Here is a 16515-nt window from a genome sequence, read left to right on the forward strand (position 1 = left end):
TGATTGGTGACGGGAGATCTTTGAAGTAGTCTGGGGCATTGTGAAGAGGCCAGTGATGGGTGAGGAGAGATTTTGTAATTTTGAAGGGAAGGGAGAGCCAGTGGGGTGAACAGAGGATGGCTGTGATGTGGTCTTGCTTCCACTCTCTCATCAGGATCCTACCAGTGCTGTTTTGAATGTACTGGAGCTTTTGTAGGCTCCTGCTAGGGATCCCAGTGTGAAGTGCGTTGCAGTAGTCCGGCCTGGAGGAGATAAAGGTGTGGATGAGTTTCTCTGCATCAGAGAATGAGGGTGCGGTGGAGTTGGGCAGTATTTTTGAGGTGGAAACCTATGACTGATCTTTACTTGGCATGCTTATATTGCAAAAGCTGCATGTCCACCCCAGCATCCACCTGTAGCCTCCAAATCCACATTCAGACATGCACAACTGTACATTTTCTACATACTGTACAATCTATTCCATGTGAGCTAACAATCTATGGAATAGTTTCCATGATAGAAGGTTGTTCCAGTGGAATTGTACTGTATGTTTGAAGTCAATGTAATGTTGTGATGGATTAGCCTAGAATTGTTACTCCACCAAGGAACAGCGGAATCATGACTGGCGCACGTTTGTCTATCTGTTTGCAACATCACTCAAAAACGGATGGATTTGGAAGACATTTTCAAGGAAGGTCAGAAATGACACAAGGACCAAGTGATTAGATTTTGGCAGTGATGCAGCTTATAGTCTGGATCCATGGATTTGATAAACATTTCCATATCATTGCAAGAGAGCGCCATGCCACTGACTACAACTGAAGCTGCCTGCTGATGGTCAAATGATTGTAGTCCTACTACAAATCGACCATAATCGGGACTTATCTATCCTAAATGATATGAGGAACAATTGATTAAATTGTGCGAGTGTTTGAGTCCCATCAATTCTCGCTGCCCACTACATATTTGTCACGCGATTTGGTATCTGTACATAATGTACACATGCATAACACATGGCTATGCTAAGGGCAAGATCATTTTGTTAGTGGGTACATCTGTAATAAATGGGCACGTTCTATATTGCTGTGACATCTGCCACAGGTTTTTTTTCTTTCAAGATTTCAGCCGTCAGAAATGACACGACTGAAGAGCCATGGCAGACGACTGCTGAGTGCTTTTCTTAAGATTCTTTTCTGTACTCTTGAGACATGACAGGTGTATGCAACAGTGTACTGATTCTGTCTACACAGTTGGATCACTATATATGACCAAATAAGCACATGTGTTTTGTTTTGTTTTTTTGTTTTGTTTATTTCAGGCAGTTCTTATGCCAAATGGGAGAAAACCATGTAAAAATTATAAAATATTCATTTGGGCTGTGTGTCGTGATAGTAAAATAATTAAGGAAACGGGTGTCCTTTCTTTCATTCAGCAAGTTGTAGGTGAGTCATCAGCACTAGGTTCTCCTCAGATCCTTTGTAGTGTTACATTTAATATATCACTGTCACACTGAAGCATCATATGACCGCACAATGCTTTGCTGTATTTCTATTAAGATGGGGCTAATTCCTCTCTGAAAGACAGATTATGAAGCCATTAAAGACAGTACAGTTCAGCTCAGTGGGACTAAAAGAAGAATCGGTGATTATCCAAACAGCCTGTGTGCACATATTGCTCATTATACTGGTGCTACAGTCTCCTCCTTGCTAATAAAGAAAGCGACACTGAGTACGGGAGCATAAAAAAGAGAGATTCAGAGAGCTCAGTGGGAGTTACAGCTCATGAATCATCATCATTGCCCGCTGGACGTCTGGCTGAGTTGCCCAGTCTGCCCTTTGTGTGGCCCTGACACTCTGCGCTGCAGCAGAGCAGTTTGACCTCTGACCTCGTCATAAAAGACCTCCTGAGGGGCATTGGCAGCTGGCCACCATGCTAATGAAGCCACCCGTTAGCCGCTGTCAGGGAAGGCAAAAAATCCCCCTAATAACGGCAACCTCAGTGGGCCTTTGTGGAGCTGATACAAGTTTACATAGATGGCAGTTGTTGACTATGTTAAAGTGGGCCACACTGGCCTACACAGCCTGTGTTTGTGTGGAAGTTTGCGCCAAAGTTTACCTCTTTTTTCTTTTTTTTTGTGGGCATTTACCTCTTGTGTGGGTCTGTATGTTTGTGCACTAGATTCCACTGTCTGGCACTGTGTGTACTTATGGGTGTGTGCCCCTCTTTGAATGCATGTACGTGGCATGCACTGGGGTGTGTAGGTGTCGACACGCTGCGGCCAGCCCGTCATGCAGAAGGACCCCAGGGTCGTGCGGGGGTCGGGTAATAACCACACAATGATGTGCTTTATGGGTAATAATGCTGATCTGCCCCGTCCTCTGAGCTCTCTGCCCCGAGACATTTGGTCTCATTGAATGTTAAGTATCGTCACATTCTTGCTGCGTCTGTCCTTTGTGCTGACTGTCTGCCGTCTTCTCCACAGATCGAGAATGTGGACGCCTGCCTCAGTTTCCTGGACGCCAGAGGAGTGAATGTACAAGGGCTCTCAGCAGAAGGTAAGAAGAACAAACGATACACAATTCAAGTCCTCATTAAACTCTTAATTGGATCAATAGAGCAGCAGAAGCGGGATCATTCTGTATTGCTTTAATTTACAGACCTGGGAAATTCATTTGGCTCCTGCACCACTTGACCCTCTAGCTTTCCATATCTTCAGTGCCAAATGTCTTCAGAAAACTGGTTAAAGCATATTTCTAAGACATGCTATTATACTTTACAGCAGTGGAATTTACCACGTTGGTATCATGAAAGGATGCACAGTTTCTTCATCTTCCAGCTTTCACTATGGCAGTGCAGGCAGTCATCAGGGCATCAAAGTGGATTGTGGGAGGACAAAAACTGCAGGGAGGGATTCTCCTCCTGACCGTGAGGGTTCGCAGTACAAGCTTTATGTGACAGCCGTGCTCTGCGCTGGATGACTCTGTGCCAAATTCAATGATAAAATAGTCTCACAAGGCTTCCAGATGATGTTAGGGCTGCATTTTACACTTGAGTTTGACTGCAGAAGCAAGCCAAGATTCCCTCAGTCAGTTTTTTTTTCGCTGTTTGTGGAAAGTCCTAATGGTGAGACAACACATGGAGTATCGATGCATGTGCACCATTTGACACCTGCCGCTCAAACCCGATGCACCATGCAGACAGAAGCAGAGTACACTAGTTCCTGCATCGCCACAACGAGGAAAAACAGCACTATTCACTGCCTTGAGGCAATGTCATTTTCAGAGAATCCATTTTTTTTTTTATTTTGTTTTTTACTTTTGAAGTTAGTGAGTCCCTGAAGTGCCACTTTAAGTGACTTTAATTTAAGCCTCTCAGGCAACATATTTAAGACAAAGGAACTCTTTGCACATCCATTTCATCAGACAGGTGCATGGAAAAAGACTGAGAATATCCAAACATTTCAAACAGACTCTTGAACACTGCCAAACTTGCCAACGACACATTTATTTGCATGGTAGACCATCATCAGGTTTGCTACAAAGAGAAGCCATCTTAAATAGGGAGCAGTAGAAACCCTGCAACCAATCACATTCCCTATTTTAGGAAGGACTGAATCCACGTCACTTTACTGAATGACAATGGTCAAACATACAGAAAGTTAGAACACACTTTCTATTGTCAATAGAATCTTTTAAAGTCAACTTATAAAATTTCCATCTGCATCACAATACATACACATATTGAGAATGATCATTAAATTCACCTCCTGTCAGGGCAGTATACATTAAAATAAATTAAGTGAATCCCCATAAATAGATCAGCCAGGCCTCAAGAAGGCCTTGCAAATGAAGAAGATACACATATTAAACTGATACCATTTAACATAACATATGAAAGGTTAACGTCAATAATAAATTGCCTCAACAATAAATTCACTTCCAACCCTCCAAGACGCCTCCAGAAATCAATACATATATTCATCTGGAGCTGGACAGGGATCACCATAGAGTTAATCTTAAGTCTAAAAATAAAAGGGCACAGAAGACAATCCCACATTGAGTATTGCCTGGACATGTAGTTTAGAAGAAATCACAAGAAATCCAGTCTCTTTAAAACTGTCTTCCTGATAAAGTTCTAGCACCGAAACGTTGAGAATGATGTATTTTTGAAAGTTAGACAGTGTCTGGCAGGAGTCTGTTCAAAATCGGTGAACATATTATAATTTGCTGAATTTTCACTTGTTGGAACACATTTTTGTTGTAACTTCTGGCTGTGGCCTGGAGCAGGATGTCCGTGTCTTAAAGTTCAAGTGCATGTGCACATGTACAAGCACTTCTCAGTTACTGCAGCAGAAAGTGTCTCCAGCTGTTGTTGAGAACCTGCTCAGACCCCATGTTGTTTCTGTTCCTTGTTAAACATTAGAGGTGAGTTTGCCCTTGACCTCTGCAGCAGCAGCAGAAATAGTCAACAGCCTGACACACTGACCGACGGCTCTAAATTCTGTGCCTCCCAACTACAGCACTAAAAACAGCACAGTGACGCGCTGGGCCTGGAATTTCAAAGTGGGTCTGTAAATATATGGGCTATTGGGTTACTCTGCTTGTTGCTGATGTATTTCATCAATGCCTTCACTTGGCCCATCTTTCTCTCTTACTCTACATGTGCTGTGGTTGTTTGTGAGCTCAATGAGATGGCCTCTCATGTCTAATTGAATCAGCCCAAGGCTTTCCTGGCATATGCAGTCTTTATTATGTTTTTACAAGGCGTGGGAATAAAATAAAGTGAAATGTTTGATGTGCATACAGGAACCCAGAACCTACTTATTGTAATAACCTCCCTAGAAGTCCCTTTGCATCTCTCTGGTGGGAGGCTGTAAACTAAAGTTCCGGAAAAACTCATCTTGTTGAAGAATGTTTTGGTTCCCCCACAGACGTTTCCACTGAGGGAGGTTATAGGCCGTAATCAGATCAAGTCTGGAGCCTTTTTTTTTTTTTTCCCCCCCACATGCAAGGCTAGGAAACAATGGTACGGAGGAGTATGACATTGACATTTGTACCAAGTGGCTCGTGATTGAGAAGGACTGCAGATCAAAAACCCAGTTAATCAGAATCTGATGTGAGGATTAAAAAACTGACCTTCAGTGACTATCATATGTATGAATGGAAGTAAAAGAAATTCTCCAAACCCCGTTTTTTATATCACTTTTTTTTACACCACTTATCTTAAGACGTATTGCCATGAAATTTGTACTGACATTCATAGTCCCATGAGAATTAATCCTAACAACTCCTGATTTTACATCTACCACCGTCACAAGATGAAAGTTTTTCCTACATTGGAAAAAATATCAACATCTACAACATGGACTAGTGTTGTTTCATACCATGGCTAGCTTAAATCTAAGATTTTGTTATTTTTTACTTTCTACTCTACAGAATGGTTGAACCTAAACCATTCATTTTCTGCCAGAAAAGCAAAATGACTACTTAATTGTGGTTTGTTTTATTTGGACACATTGTATTTGTTTGTATAATCCAGCACAGAATGAAAAGAATGAAATGGAAAAATGCTTTACATATGGAAATGCAAAACTGTACATTTAAACTGGCAACTCCAACATAAAATAAATGAGAAGATCACTTATTCAAGTCATTCGCACAATTCCAAACCATTTTACAAAGTGGAGAAAATTGGACTGTGTATTAAAGTCCAATATACACTACTGTTCAGAAGTTTGGGTTCACTTAGAAATGTCCTTATTTTTGAAAGAAAAGCAGTCTTTTTTTTCTTTCAATGAAGATAACATTAAATGAGTAAGTCCAGTCTAGACATTGTTAATGTGCTAAATGACTATTCTAGCTGGAAACGGCTGATTTTTAATGGAATATCTCCGTAGGGGTACAGAGGAACATTTCCAGCAACCATCACTCCTGTGTTCTAATGCTATATTGTGTTAGTTAATGATGTTGAAAGGCTCATTGATGATTAGAAAACCCTTGTGCCATTATATTAGCACATGAACAGAAGTGAGTTTTTGTAATAAACATGAAATTGCCTGGGTGACCTCAAACTTTTGAACAGTAGTCTAAGTTTATTAAAGAAGCATGTCAGTAATTGCAGTGTTGCTAATATTAGCATTAACTTACAGATGAAGCTGTGAAAGATGTTAAGTCTTAAAAGTATCTGGTCATTTAAAAGACTTGACCTGATTATGGCACTGTATGAAAAGTTACAGGACCACCAAAATTATTAAAATTGCTCGTTTGACGACTTTGATTGTTTTTGATTTTGCAGTGATTCAGTCAATAGTAAATTTAAACTTTTGAACGGTAGTGTATTAATGAGGACTGAACATTTTATTTTGTGAGCATCCACAGTCTAAGAACACGGTGCAAGTACTGCTCTGCATAGTTGCAGCCTCACAAGTTAGTCCTGCTATAAAGACAAACTTCAGCTACTGAAACTTGCGCTCACACTTGACCCCTTTGCACACAAAATATATCAACCCAACAACACACACAATTTTTTACTACCTGAAATGTGATAATTATCTGCAGGAAGTTCAGTCTACCATTTCCAGCCTTAAAAGCAGGTGTAAAGCCCAGAAACACACATTTCCTGCAGCTGATAATGGCTTACAGTGAGGGGTCCCTGCAGCAGGTCATTAAAACCTCCTTCCACTTCAGGGTCTCTGCACTTGAGACCACAGCAGAACCAGCTCTTATTGGCTGTAGTGCCAGCAGGCAGCCTACACAATGACCCGCTAACCATAATAAAGCCCCTCTTATTTGATCTCAGTGGGTGCGATCCTTTAAAAATAGGTCCGATTTCATTGGTGCCCTTCAACACTGATCTGTGTTGGATCAGCAAAGGCTACACACTTGTGACCAGAAGGTGAGGATAAGGCTTTAGGAGGAAGTTTAGCGTCTTGCCTATCTTTTCTGAGTGTACAAAGTGGCTATGAATAGAGCTAGAAATCAAAATATAACAGTGCAACAATAAAAAAAAAATCTGAGTAGGAAATTTTTAAACAAGTGTACACAAGAAAATGTGACAAAAACAGAAGCAACGATGTAACTAGGTGTAATAGGAGAACAAATCCTTGCTGAACATCTATTGTCTGGATATTAAACCCGAGAAGGTCATTTAAGTGGCAAGATTTAGCAATAAGAGATTAGACTCTTTATTGAACATCACAGAAACTCCTGTAGCCATCCAGTTGTATAATTCCTCTTTTTGTTGAATATCCAATGTTTAATTTTTCAAATGTTATTTAAATATTTTTCATTTCAAATTTTAATTTCATTGGACAGCTTCCACAATCTTTGCAACAAAAGAATTCCCCTTTGGAGATTATTGAAGTTCTTCTTATCCTTAAAGACAGAATTTTAATTAAGATATCTATCTTCTTTGTATTGCTTAGCTTCACTAAAACCTTTCTTTCACCTCCTCTTTGACTGATGAATCACTAACCTCGCCAAATTAAAAAAAAAAAAAAAAAAACAGAATGAAACCACATAAACCACTTTAAAGGCCTCCAGAAGTAAAGGCACATTTCCATTGAACATGAGCCAACCAGTAGCACATCTTCTACTGCTCCAGAGCAACAAGAATCCTCCAGCTTACAGTGGATAAAACAACTGCTGACAAAGATGTCTAATGGGAGCTTTATAAAGGTGCTCTTAGCATCTCAGGGAATTCAGCTATCCTTTTCTCTACCACAAATTCTTAGAAAACTCTCAATTACAGCCCTATTGTCAGGTGCAATAATTGACTTTTTGATATTTGTTGAGACCAGAAACTTTCCCTGACCTTTTAGTTGTCCAACTCCAAATCCTTCAGAACACAGTATCAGGTGTTCTGTGTCAGAATCAGTTGTGCTCTACCATCAACTCCAAAGGTCTTGTATTTGACTTTTGCTATATATGTAACCGGTGGGCTTCTGCATTGCGTTAGTTATAAAGGACATGGTGTGAAAAAAGTCGATCTCTTGGTGGTAGTGCGAGTTCAGTCTGACTATTATCAGTGATAAAGTAAAAATCACTGTAGGATAAGCTACAAGGAGCTTCAATTCCTAAGCAAATGGAATAAGGAAGCAGGACGAACGTTAGCTTGATCTACCAAAACTTTTAATATTATTAAAGTTTATTAACAGAGCATTTTAAAGTCCCGGTTATGAAGTCCTTTTCTTGATGAGGTAAACGCATTATTTAAAAAATAAAAGACAGTTCAAGGGAAATGAAACGCTCTGATAAAAGTAAGAAGAGACTTAAAAGAGATCACTGACTCTGCGACCTGATTTTCTTGGGTGGATGGTTCCAGGTAGCTGCACTCAACCCCAAAAAGTCACTTTGTAGGCAATAATATGCCACAGTCTTTATACCATCCGACAAAAATAGATATCATGATGATGGTAGAAACTAGACATAAGAAACAGCAGGATGCATAATGATACAAAACATGAAAGAATTTATAGGGGTACCACAGAAGAGGACTTGAAGGCAGAGTGGCTTTGAACTTAAGTTTGAAATTGGGTGCAGTGGTTTTGGAGGTTTTGTATGACTTTCTTACCTGTATAAGAATAGGATGCTGCTTTGGAAGTAATTTGCAGAAGGCTGTGTTGTTGAGATGGTTCAGCAATAAGAGTTACCTAAGAAGACAAAAGTCTCAAGGCTGTCCATAATCTGATGGATCGAGAAGATGTTACAAGAGGTGGTATCTGGGTAAAGGGAGCTATTTCTACTTTTGTCAGAAGTGTATAGCCATACTGTCTCTGAGTTCACAAACAAGAAGTATATAGTTGTCTAGACGTTATTGTTCCCTAGCTTCAGTGGCATTACAGCACTGAAAAGAGTTCTTCCTTCACAAAAAGACACATCTAAAGACAGGATGGATAAAAGTATATAAATTTGAAAGTAAAATCACAGGCAGACCAACAAGATATTAACATGTTCATTTGACATGATGGATCTATCCTCTAAACACTAGACCATTGTTCCACCTCTTCATGTACAAGTTATGTCTAGAAATGACCTATTTCTAGGTTAAAACGGGCACATGGGCTGTCTGGTCCTGTTCCTTCCACTCTTGAACACTACCTCACCCCAGATTAGTCGTGTGGCAGTTTAATCAAAAACATAACAAAACTTAAGGACATCAAGGTTTAAAGTCCACCTCAAGGGCGTCATCATGTCAGTGAATAGTGTGCAGTGGTGTATAAAGTCAAGACTTTCTACTAAATTAGCATAAAGCAGTGATCTTGGAGTTCCAGGGTTCGAGTTGCCTGGTTTCCTTTGTGCATTTCTACACCTTCCTGAAGTTTCTTTGAGTAAGACACATCAAATGCGCTGCCGACTTTGACCGCGAGGGCAACTTCTCTTTTGGGACTGATGAAGCGTTATTCTTCTTCTTGTCCTCCTCAGTATCATTTCAGTTATTTTTGCCATTTGCCGACAGTTTCAGTCCCCCAGCAGCTCTTTGGTCGGCTGAATCTGCAACACTGTCTCTCCCTAAAGCACAGAAAACGCTGCTGTTCAGATTCTCTCAAAGGCCTCGTATAAATTACCGCCTCTGGGTGTTTGGAAAATGGAAAACACCCCCAAGAGATTAATCTTCTCTAACTCTCACAACCTCCAAACAGCATAGCCATGGATGGCTGGGGAGAATGTTTGTGCCTCACTCACCAGATTGAAAAATGGAGTAAAAGCCCTGCGTCAGCCGCTGCCATCCTTCCCGTGCCGCTGCGTGCCAGCTCTCACTGAGGCTTTGATATGAAATGTCCATTTCACAAATGGGTGCTTTAGCCACAGCGATCAATTCTTTCTCCTCTGCAACTGCTGAATTCTCTCTCAGCAGTCAGTCTGTGAGGGATGCATTTGTTTGACTTTTGTCAGATTAACTCAAGAACTGTTAAGGATTAGATTTACACGATGGACAAAGTTACTCATTGATTAGGAGCTGTCTCTCCGTTGCTGGCTCAGCATATTTAAGGAGGAACTTTGTGTGCAGGGCTGTGCTTTCCTAATACCCAAAACATGAACAGAATCTCTTTAACTCTCATCCATTTCCCTTACCTTCTTTGAGTTCATTTTCAGCATGAATATATTCAGGGCGATTGTGTTTTGTCATCTAATGCTGTTATCGCTGTCACTGTTTTCTGGCTTATTTCATTTTAGTTGTCATGTAGATACTGAAATCCAATTCAGCTGCTTTCATTCTTCTTTTATCTCTTCCGTTTTAATGATTCCGCCTCTATCAATACACAGAAACGTCTGCAGCACCTGCAAATACACTATCAGTTCCTCATTTCATGACAAAAGCAGAACTGTAAATTAAGTTTCTGTTGCCGACAGAAATTTGCCACTTATAGAATGTTTCAGAAGTTCTCGTGCTGAGCTTCACTTTTAAATTAGCCAGCTGTGGGTGAACTCACAGTAGTGGATGCTTTAGTCTGGATCTAGGACTACTGGATCTTCGAGTGAGTAGTGTCCTAAATTATTCCTATATTTAATAACTGCTAAACAGAGTAAATTAGTCTGAACTCTAAAGGCTTTAACTGTACATTATATGCAACACATCTGCATGAAATCTACACCAGTTAAAGTGTATGATTGTCCGTGTGTTTGCTGCACAACAGCTGCACTTAAGTATCCCCAAGCGGATTTTTTAAGAAGTCATCATATGCACACATATTAGTGTTTGAAAGACACAATACATCGTCTGGAAAATATTTATCTTTTGCGTCACAGGACACTGCCTAGGTTCAGCAGCAGACAAATGAAAAACAAGCTCAGCACCACGTCCACTTGTGCTTTATTCCAAGAAAACACCCTCAACTGGAGGGTAGACGCAGGGCAAAGCTGTAAATCACCACACACTGCAGGATGAACTCGTATGATGGAGGGACTTGCTCAATAACTGTCCACGGCAAAGCAGTCACTGAACATTTCTTTCCGTTTGGTCCCTCCAGAGATCAGGAATGGCAACCTAAAGAGCATCCTGGGCCTCTTCTTCATCCTGTCGCGCTACAAGCAGCAGCAGCAACAGCAGCAGCAGTACTACCAGTCTCTGGTGGAGCTCAGCCAGCAGACCAGCAGCACCGCACCGTCCGCCAGCAGCCTCAAGACACAAGACATGCAGTCCAGGTATGCTACACTCATATACAGGCACCTCATTGCGGTGTTATAGTAGTTTGGTGGTGGTTTCACTCTCATGTGGGCTAGAAAGGTCACAGAGGGAAGCTAATGTCACTGGTTTGAATTAGTGGACCAATTATTTTTTAGGATGCATGCTGGATTATGCAGTTGTTCAACTGATTTATGGCTTTTGGATGCTTAATTAGGTCCAGTTAGAGCTTTTGTAAAGGGAAAATTGATGGATATGACCACCTCTTAGTGGAAATGAATCACAGCCTTCATAGAGGATGTTTCTGATTAGGGTTTTGCTGCATCAGCTGCATAAGAAGGTTTTGCTTGGGATGAGTCAAGTTAGTTGCCAGCAGAGGAGAGACGCCAGATTAGATTTACATTTTAAATTAAATCCATCCACATTCTGTATTATTATGCTTCGCTGTCTGGTGGAGACATAAATAAGAAGAGCGATACCACACTTACATCTGTCCGTTTTCAGTACAGTCAGCAAGTAGATATCTTGGCTTAAATTAAAGACTGAAAGCATCTGAGCAGGCTGTGTGTGACAGGTGATCAGTATAAAAAATATTTAATAACTAAACTTAATGTAACGTCTTGTACATGCATTTCCACTTCAGGTTGTGCTCACAAGGAGGTTTCCAGCATTTACACTAAGCTAACTAGTTGCTGATTGTTGCCTCTTGTACTATTGGGGATACTGTTGATCTTCTCATCTGCCAGAGAGCAAATGTGTAATTTTCAAGATGTTAAACTTTTTCCTTAAAGTCTAAAATTAGAAGGCTGTTATTACATTTAATTAATAATCCAGTCCAATTCAGACATTGTGAGCTCATGAAATATTCTATTTATCAGCATTGATCATTCTCATACATATGGGTCAGTCAAGACCTCCACCACCTTATAGTAAGCGCAATAGCAAGTGTTTTGTCAACCATTCTGATCACTGATATACAGAAAATAATTACAGTAAGAATAAGTCTCCATGTGAAATTTTACACAAACAAAGAAAATGTAGCTTTGTGACATGAAGTAAGCAGTCACAGGGTGTATTTTACCCAGCCTTGCCTAAATCAATCACCGAACAGGATTCCAAGTCAAGTGACTTACTGTTCCTCCGTCCAAATGTGGACTTATGTTCCTTTTAGTAAGTGCTTGTGGCTGCACTGCTATTAAATGAGGTGATAATGGCTTACTAAGCCTGTTTGGAGCTGGAGAAGGTTAGTTAGAGTAACGTGTAAATCAAGTGGTTTTCCAATGCAGGGTGTTGCAGGCCATTTTGGTCTCCTCTGAACCCTTAAACATGGTTTGACTGTTCTCTCTGAAAAACTGTTTTTCTTGCAAAGTATCTACTTCAGGGTAGGTACTTCTGAGTGTCTGAAAAAAATTTGCTGTGCAGGTCTTTACGTTAAATGGTTGAACTGAGAGGACTGCCTCAGTGTCAAAGTTAAGTTTTCTCTTTTCAAACATCACCATCAAGAATGTAAAATTCACCATACATGCTAACAAATTAAACCTTCAATGTGTGGAACTTGAACAGAACTTGAGTTTTGTCCAGTAACTACTACTTTTCATTGTTTTGATGCCTTCATGGTTGGAGCTGTGGGATCAAAATTACAATAAAAGGGCTGATTTCTGTAGATGTTCACACCATCTCAATCCTGGACTGGGTTCCTGCAGTATATATTTGCAGTATGTTGTCAGAACAATAGCATTCTAAGACAAATTAGTGTAATTTATAAAAATGTTTCAGTACAAAAGTTAACAGCATTTGCTAACAAGAAAAGCACTCAGAGCGCAGCACTGTGCAAGGCTGGTCATTCCCCCATAAGCAACTGTCAGAAATGCAGAATTTTTTTTTTAGTTATTGATGATCACAAATCACAGCAACATAGAACGTGGCCAACGATCCAAAACACACAGCCAAAAACACCCAAGAATGGCTGAGAGAAAAGCGTTGGACTATTCTAAAGTGGCCTTCTATGAGCCCAGATCTGAATCCCATTGAACATATGTGGAAGGAGCTGAAACATGCCATTTGGAGAAGACACCCATCAAACCTGAGACAACTGGAGCTGTTTGCTCATGAGGAGTGGGCCAAAATACCTGTTGACAGCTGCAGAACGCTCATTGACAAATACAGAAATCGTTTAATTGCAGTGATTGCCTCAAAAGGTTGTGCAACAAAATATTAAGTTATGGGTACCATCATTTTTGTCCAGGCCTGTTTCATTAGTTTGTTTTTTTAAATAATTATGTTAATCAACAATTCAAAAGCGATGGCTGTTTTTGATTATTTAATTTTCAATAAATTTTTATTTATTGTTACTTTTGTGAGTTTCAAGTGATTTCAGTGAGAATTGTGGGTTTTTCCTTCTTTAACTGAGGGGTACCAACAATTTTGTCCACGTGTGTAATATAGATTTACACACACAAAAAATAGCGTTGCACTGAGCACAGGTGTGTGTTATGCATGTGTATGATATGAACAGATACCGAATCACATGACCTAAATACATGTAGCAGGCGGCGGGAATTGATGGGACTCTGAAACACCCCCACCATTTAATCAATTGTTTCTCGTATCATTTCTGACGGATAGGTCTGTAGTGGTCGATTTGTAGTAGGATCGCAATCATGTGATCGTCGGCAGGCAGCTGATGTAGTGTTCACTTGTTATAGTTACAGTGATGCCGTGCTACTGTCTTGCAATGATACAGAAATCTTCAACAAATCCATGAATCCAGATAAGCCACATCCCTGCCAAGATCTAATCACTTGGTCCTTTTATCATTTGTAATGTATTTCCTGAGAATTTCATCCATATCTGTTAGTCCGCTTTTGAATGGTGTTGTGAACAGACACACGGACAGACAAACCAACACTCGTCCTCACACGGCGTGTTCATTGGCAGAGTACTTAAAGGGGAACTTCGTTTTTTTCAACCTGGGGTCTGTTTCCATATGTCATTTCATACATGTGAGTGATGGAGAAAAGAATTTTCGACATAGCTCCAGTATTTAGCCAGGCAGGCAGCTTAGCAGCTCAGCTAGCAGCTCGGCTAGTGAAAAGCAAATCTCGTTCCGAAATCGCGCAATAGCTAGCGCCAAAACACCGGTTTTGGCGCAAGCTCTCACGCGATTTCGCGAGCTCTCGCAGATTTCGGAACGAGATTTGCTTTCTAGCGTCCTGAGATTTGGATACAGACCACAACAAAGAGCGATCGCCAGGTAATGTGGAGGTTTTCGTTCACTTCTCATCTCTAGTATGTTGTGGGACACTCATTGAGACTATCTGAGCCGGTCAGTGTGGGGCCAAAGCACGTTAGGGCGGACTTTAACGCGGGGGTCCAGTTGCCCCATACTTTTCGCTAGCCGAGCTGCTAGCTGAGCTGCTAAGCTGCCTGCCCTGGCTAAATACTGGAGCTATGTCGAAAATTCATTTCTCCATCACTCACATGTATGAAATGACATATGGAAACAGACCCCAGGTTGAAAAAAACAAAGTTCCCCTTTAAGTGTGTTGTGGTTAAAAAAAATGAAACTGTGGTAGCTATACTATAATGTTCACTGTAGTATTGGATTTTATACTCAATTTCTGCAGAGTTTTCCTCAGTTTAGTTCTTGTAGGTGTTTAACATGAACATACTCGTGTTAATTTCGAGGTACAGTATAACATAAAGACATGCATTCTCCAGCAGAAGTGTTGTCATACAGTGAGCTAAGCAGTAAAAGGCAGTAAAAGCAAAGAAGGCCTGTCCTTGTGTGATGTAAATAGACAGAGCAAGCCTTAGAAGAGCATCTAAAGGAAGGCCTGACATGCCACACATGAGCGGCATTCTCTGACCAGATCAGATTACCGCTCAGCCGCTCTGCTTCGCTGTGCTGTTTGTGTGTGAGAGAGAGTATATGGGTATAAAATCAGTGCAGTTAGTCTCAGCACTTGAGGAGTGGATATGAGAGTAAGATGATATTGTCGAGAGCTTTGGACTGACTCTGGACGAGTTGGGAGGTGGCAGCGGTGGGGTTAGCGTATCGTCTGTGTGTGTGGGGCAGAGGGGGTTATTAAGGGCACAGCTGCCTCCCATTCCCACCCTCCTTCCTCCCCCCAGCAACAGGTGGAGAATGCTCTCTCACACATACACGTAACGAACAGCGTCGCATTCGAAGCACACTGCTGCATCAGTCCAGTCTGGCAAACAAATCAATACTCGCTCTCATCACGGGGCCGTTACACAAGCTGCACTTTTCACCACTGTCTCCTTTTAGAGATCATAAAATACAAGGATGTGTCCGAGATATTTAAGGGGCAAGAACGTATGAATTCAATTCAAGGGAAGTTCTCTGAAGTGAAGCGTCTCGGCTCATTTCCACAGAGACTCTCTGCCCTCACTGTCACTCCCCTGGGCTGATAAGTTAATCATGTCTCCGTGCTGAAGGCCACGGTGGAGGTCAGAGGATCAGTCCATGTCTGTCCGTGATAAAGTAAGCCATTAATCTGTGAGTTTTTGGGGACATCCGGGTTATTCAGCGTCCAGTTATAGTTCAAGAATTTCTGTAAGGGTGTGGAGAATGAATTTGGGAAGAGAAACTAGGAAAAGGATGGCAAAATACACCTCATATCTTTACACATGTTGTGTTAAGAACAAACTGGAAGCATAAAGAATTTGGTGCTGTTTTTAAAGTTCCAGCAGTTCTAGAGTGTGTGTGTGTGGTGGAGTCAGGATGAGCCAGATGATCATGACTGAGTCAAAAGTCTGACACCAATGATTTGTTACCACATGTTGCTGATGAACCAGATTCCGCTTGTGTTATAGTGTTGCATTCCACGCTTTACCTTGATATACGCTGCTGCCAAAATACAGAAAAATAATGTAAAAAATAGCATCCATTAATTTAGTTAATTGACTTTGGAACATAAATTTGTCATTTTAAGATTATTTTTTCTATTAAAAAAGACAAACTTTATATTTCACCCAATTTTTTTCTTATTTCTAGGTGAAATGTGCGACAAAGGATGCATTTAGACATCCAGAATATTTCTAATGTTTTTGCCAAATTTTTCTAAAATAAAAAACCGGGGGGCTAATGGATTAACAAAGAAAATTTTGCACTTACCTTATTGCTACAGAAAACTAGCAAAACATCCATGGAGTTTGGTTTCAATATCGTTGGTTACAAGCTGGGTATAGTTTTATGAAGCGCCTGGACACATTAGTCCCTGCAGCCAATCCAAATGTTTCATTTATTCATCTTCTGACACGAGATATCTGCAAAGAAAAAACTATCTGGTGACATGTACACTACCGTTCAAAAGTTTAGGGCCACCCAGGTAATGTCATGTTTTCCATGAACTCACACTTTTATCCATGTGCTAACATAATTGCACA

The 16515-nt window shown here is 40.7% G+C and overlaps 1 protein-coding gene across 12 annotated transcripts in view; it reads left to right on the plus strand.

The window, feature by feature from the left end:
• Positions 1 to 16515, plus strand: part of nav3 (neuron navigator 3) — a 660678-nt gene that overhangs the window by 494884 nt on the left and 149279 nt on the right. For all 12 annotated transcript variants that reach the window (XM_051948572.1, XM_051948574.1, XM_051948567.1 and 9 more), the window contains 2 exons: positions 2462 to 2534; positions 10949 to 11123. In XM_051948572.1, coding sequence (XP_051804532.1) covers positions 2462 to 2534; positions 10949 to 11123 — 248 coding nt within the window. The remainder of the gene's footprint in view (positions 1 to 2461; positions 2535 to 10948; positions 11124 to 16515) is intronic.

Source organism: Acanthochromis polyacanthus, chromosome 1 (assembly GCF_021347895.1).
Source record: "Acanthochromis polyacanthus isolate Apoly-LR-REF ecotype Palm Island chromosome 1, KAUST_Apoly_ChrSc, whole genome shotgun sequence".
Lineage (NCBI taxonomy): Eukaryota > Metazoa > Chordata > Actinopteri > Pomacentridae > Acanthochromis > Acanthochromis polyacanthus.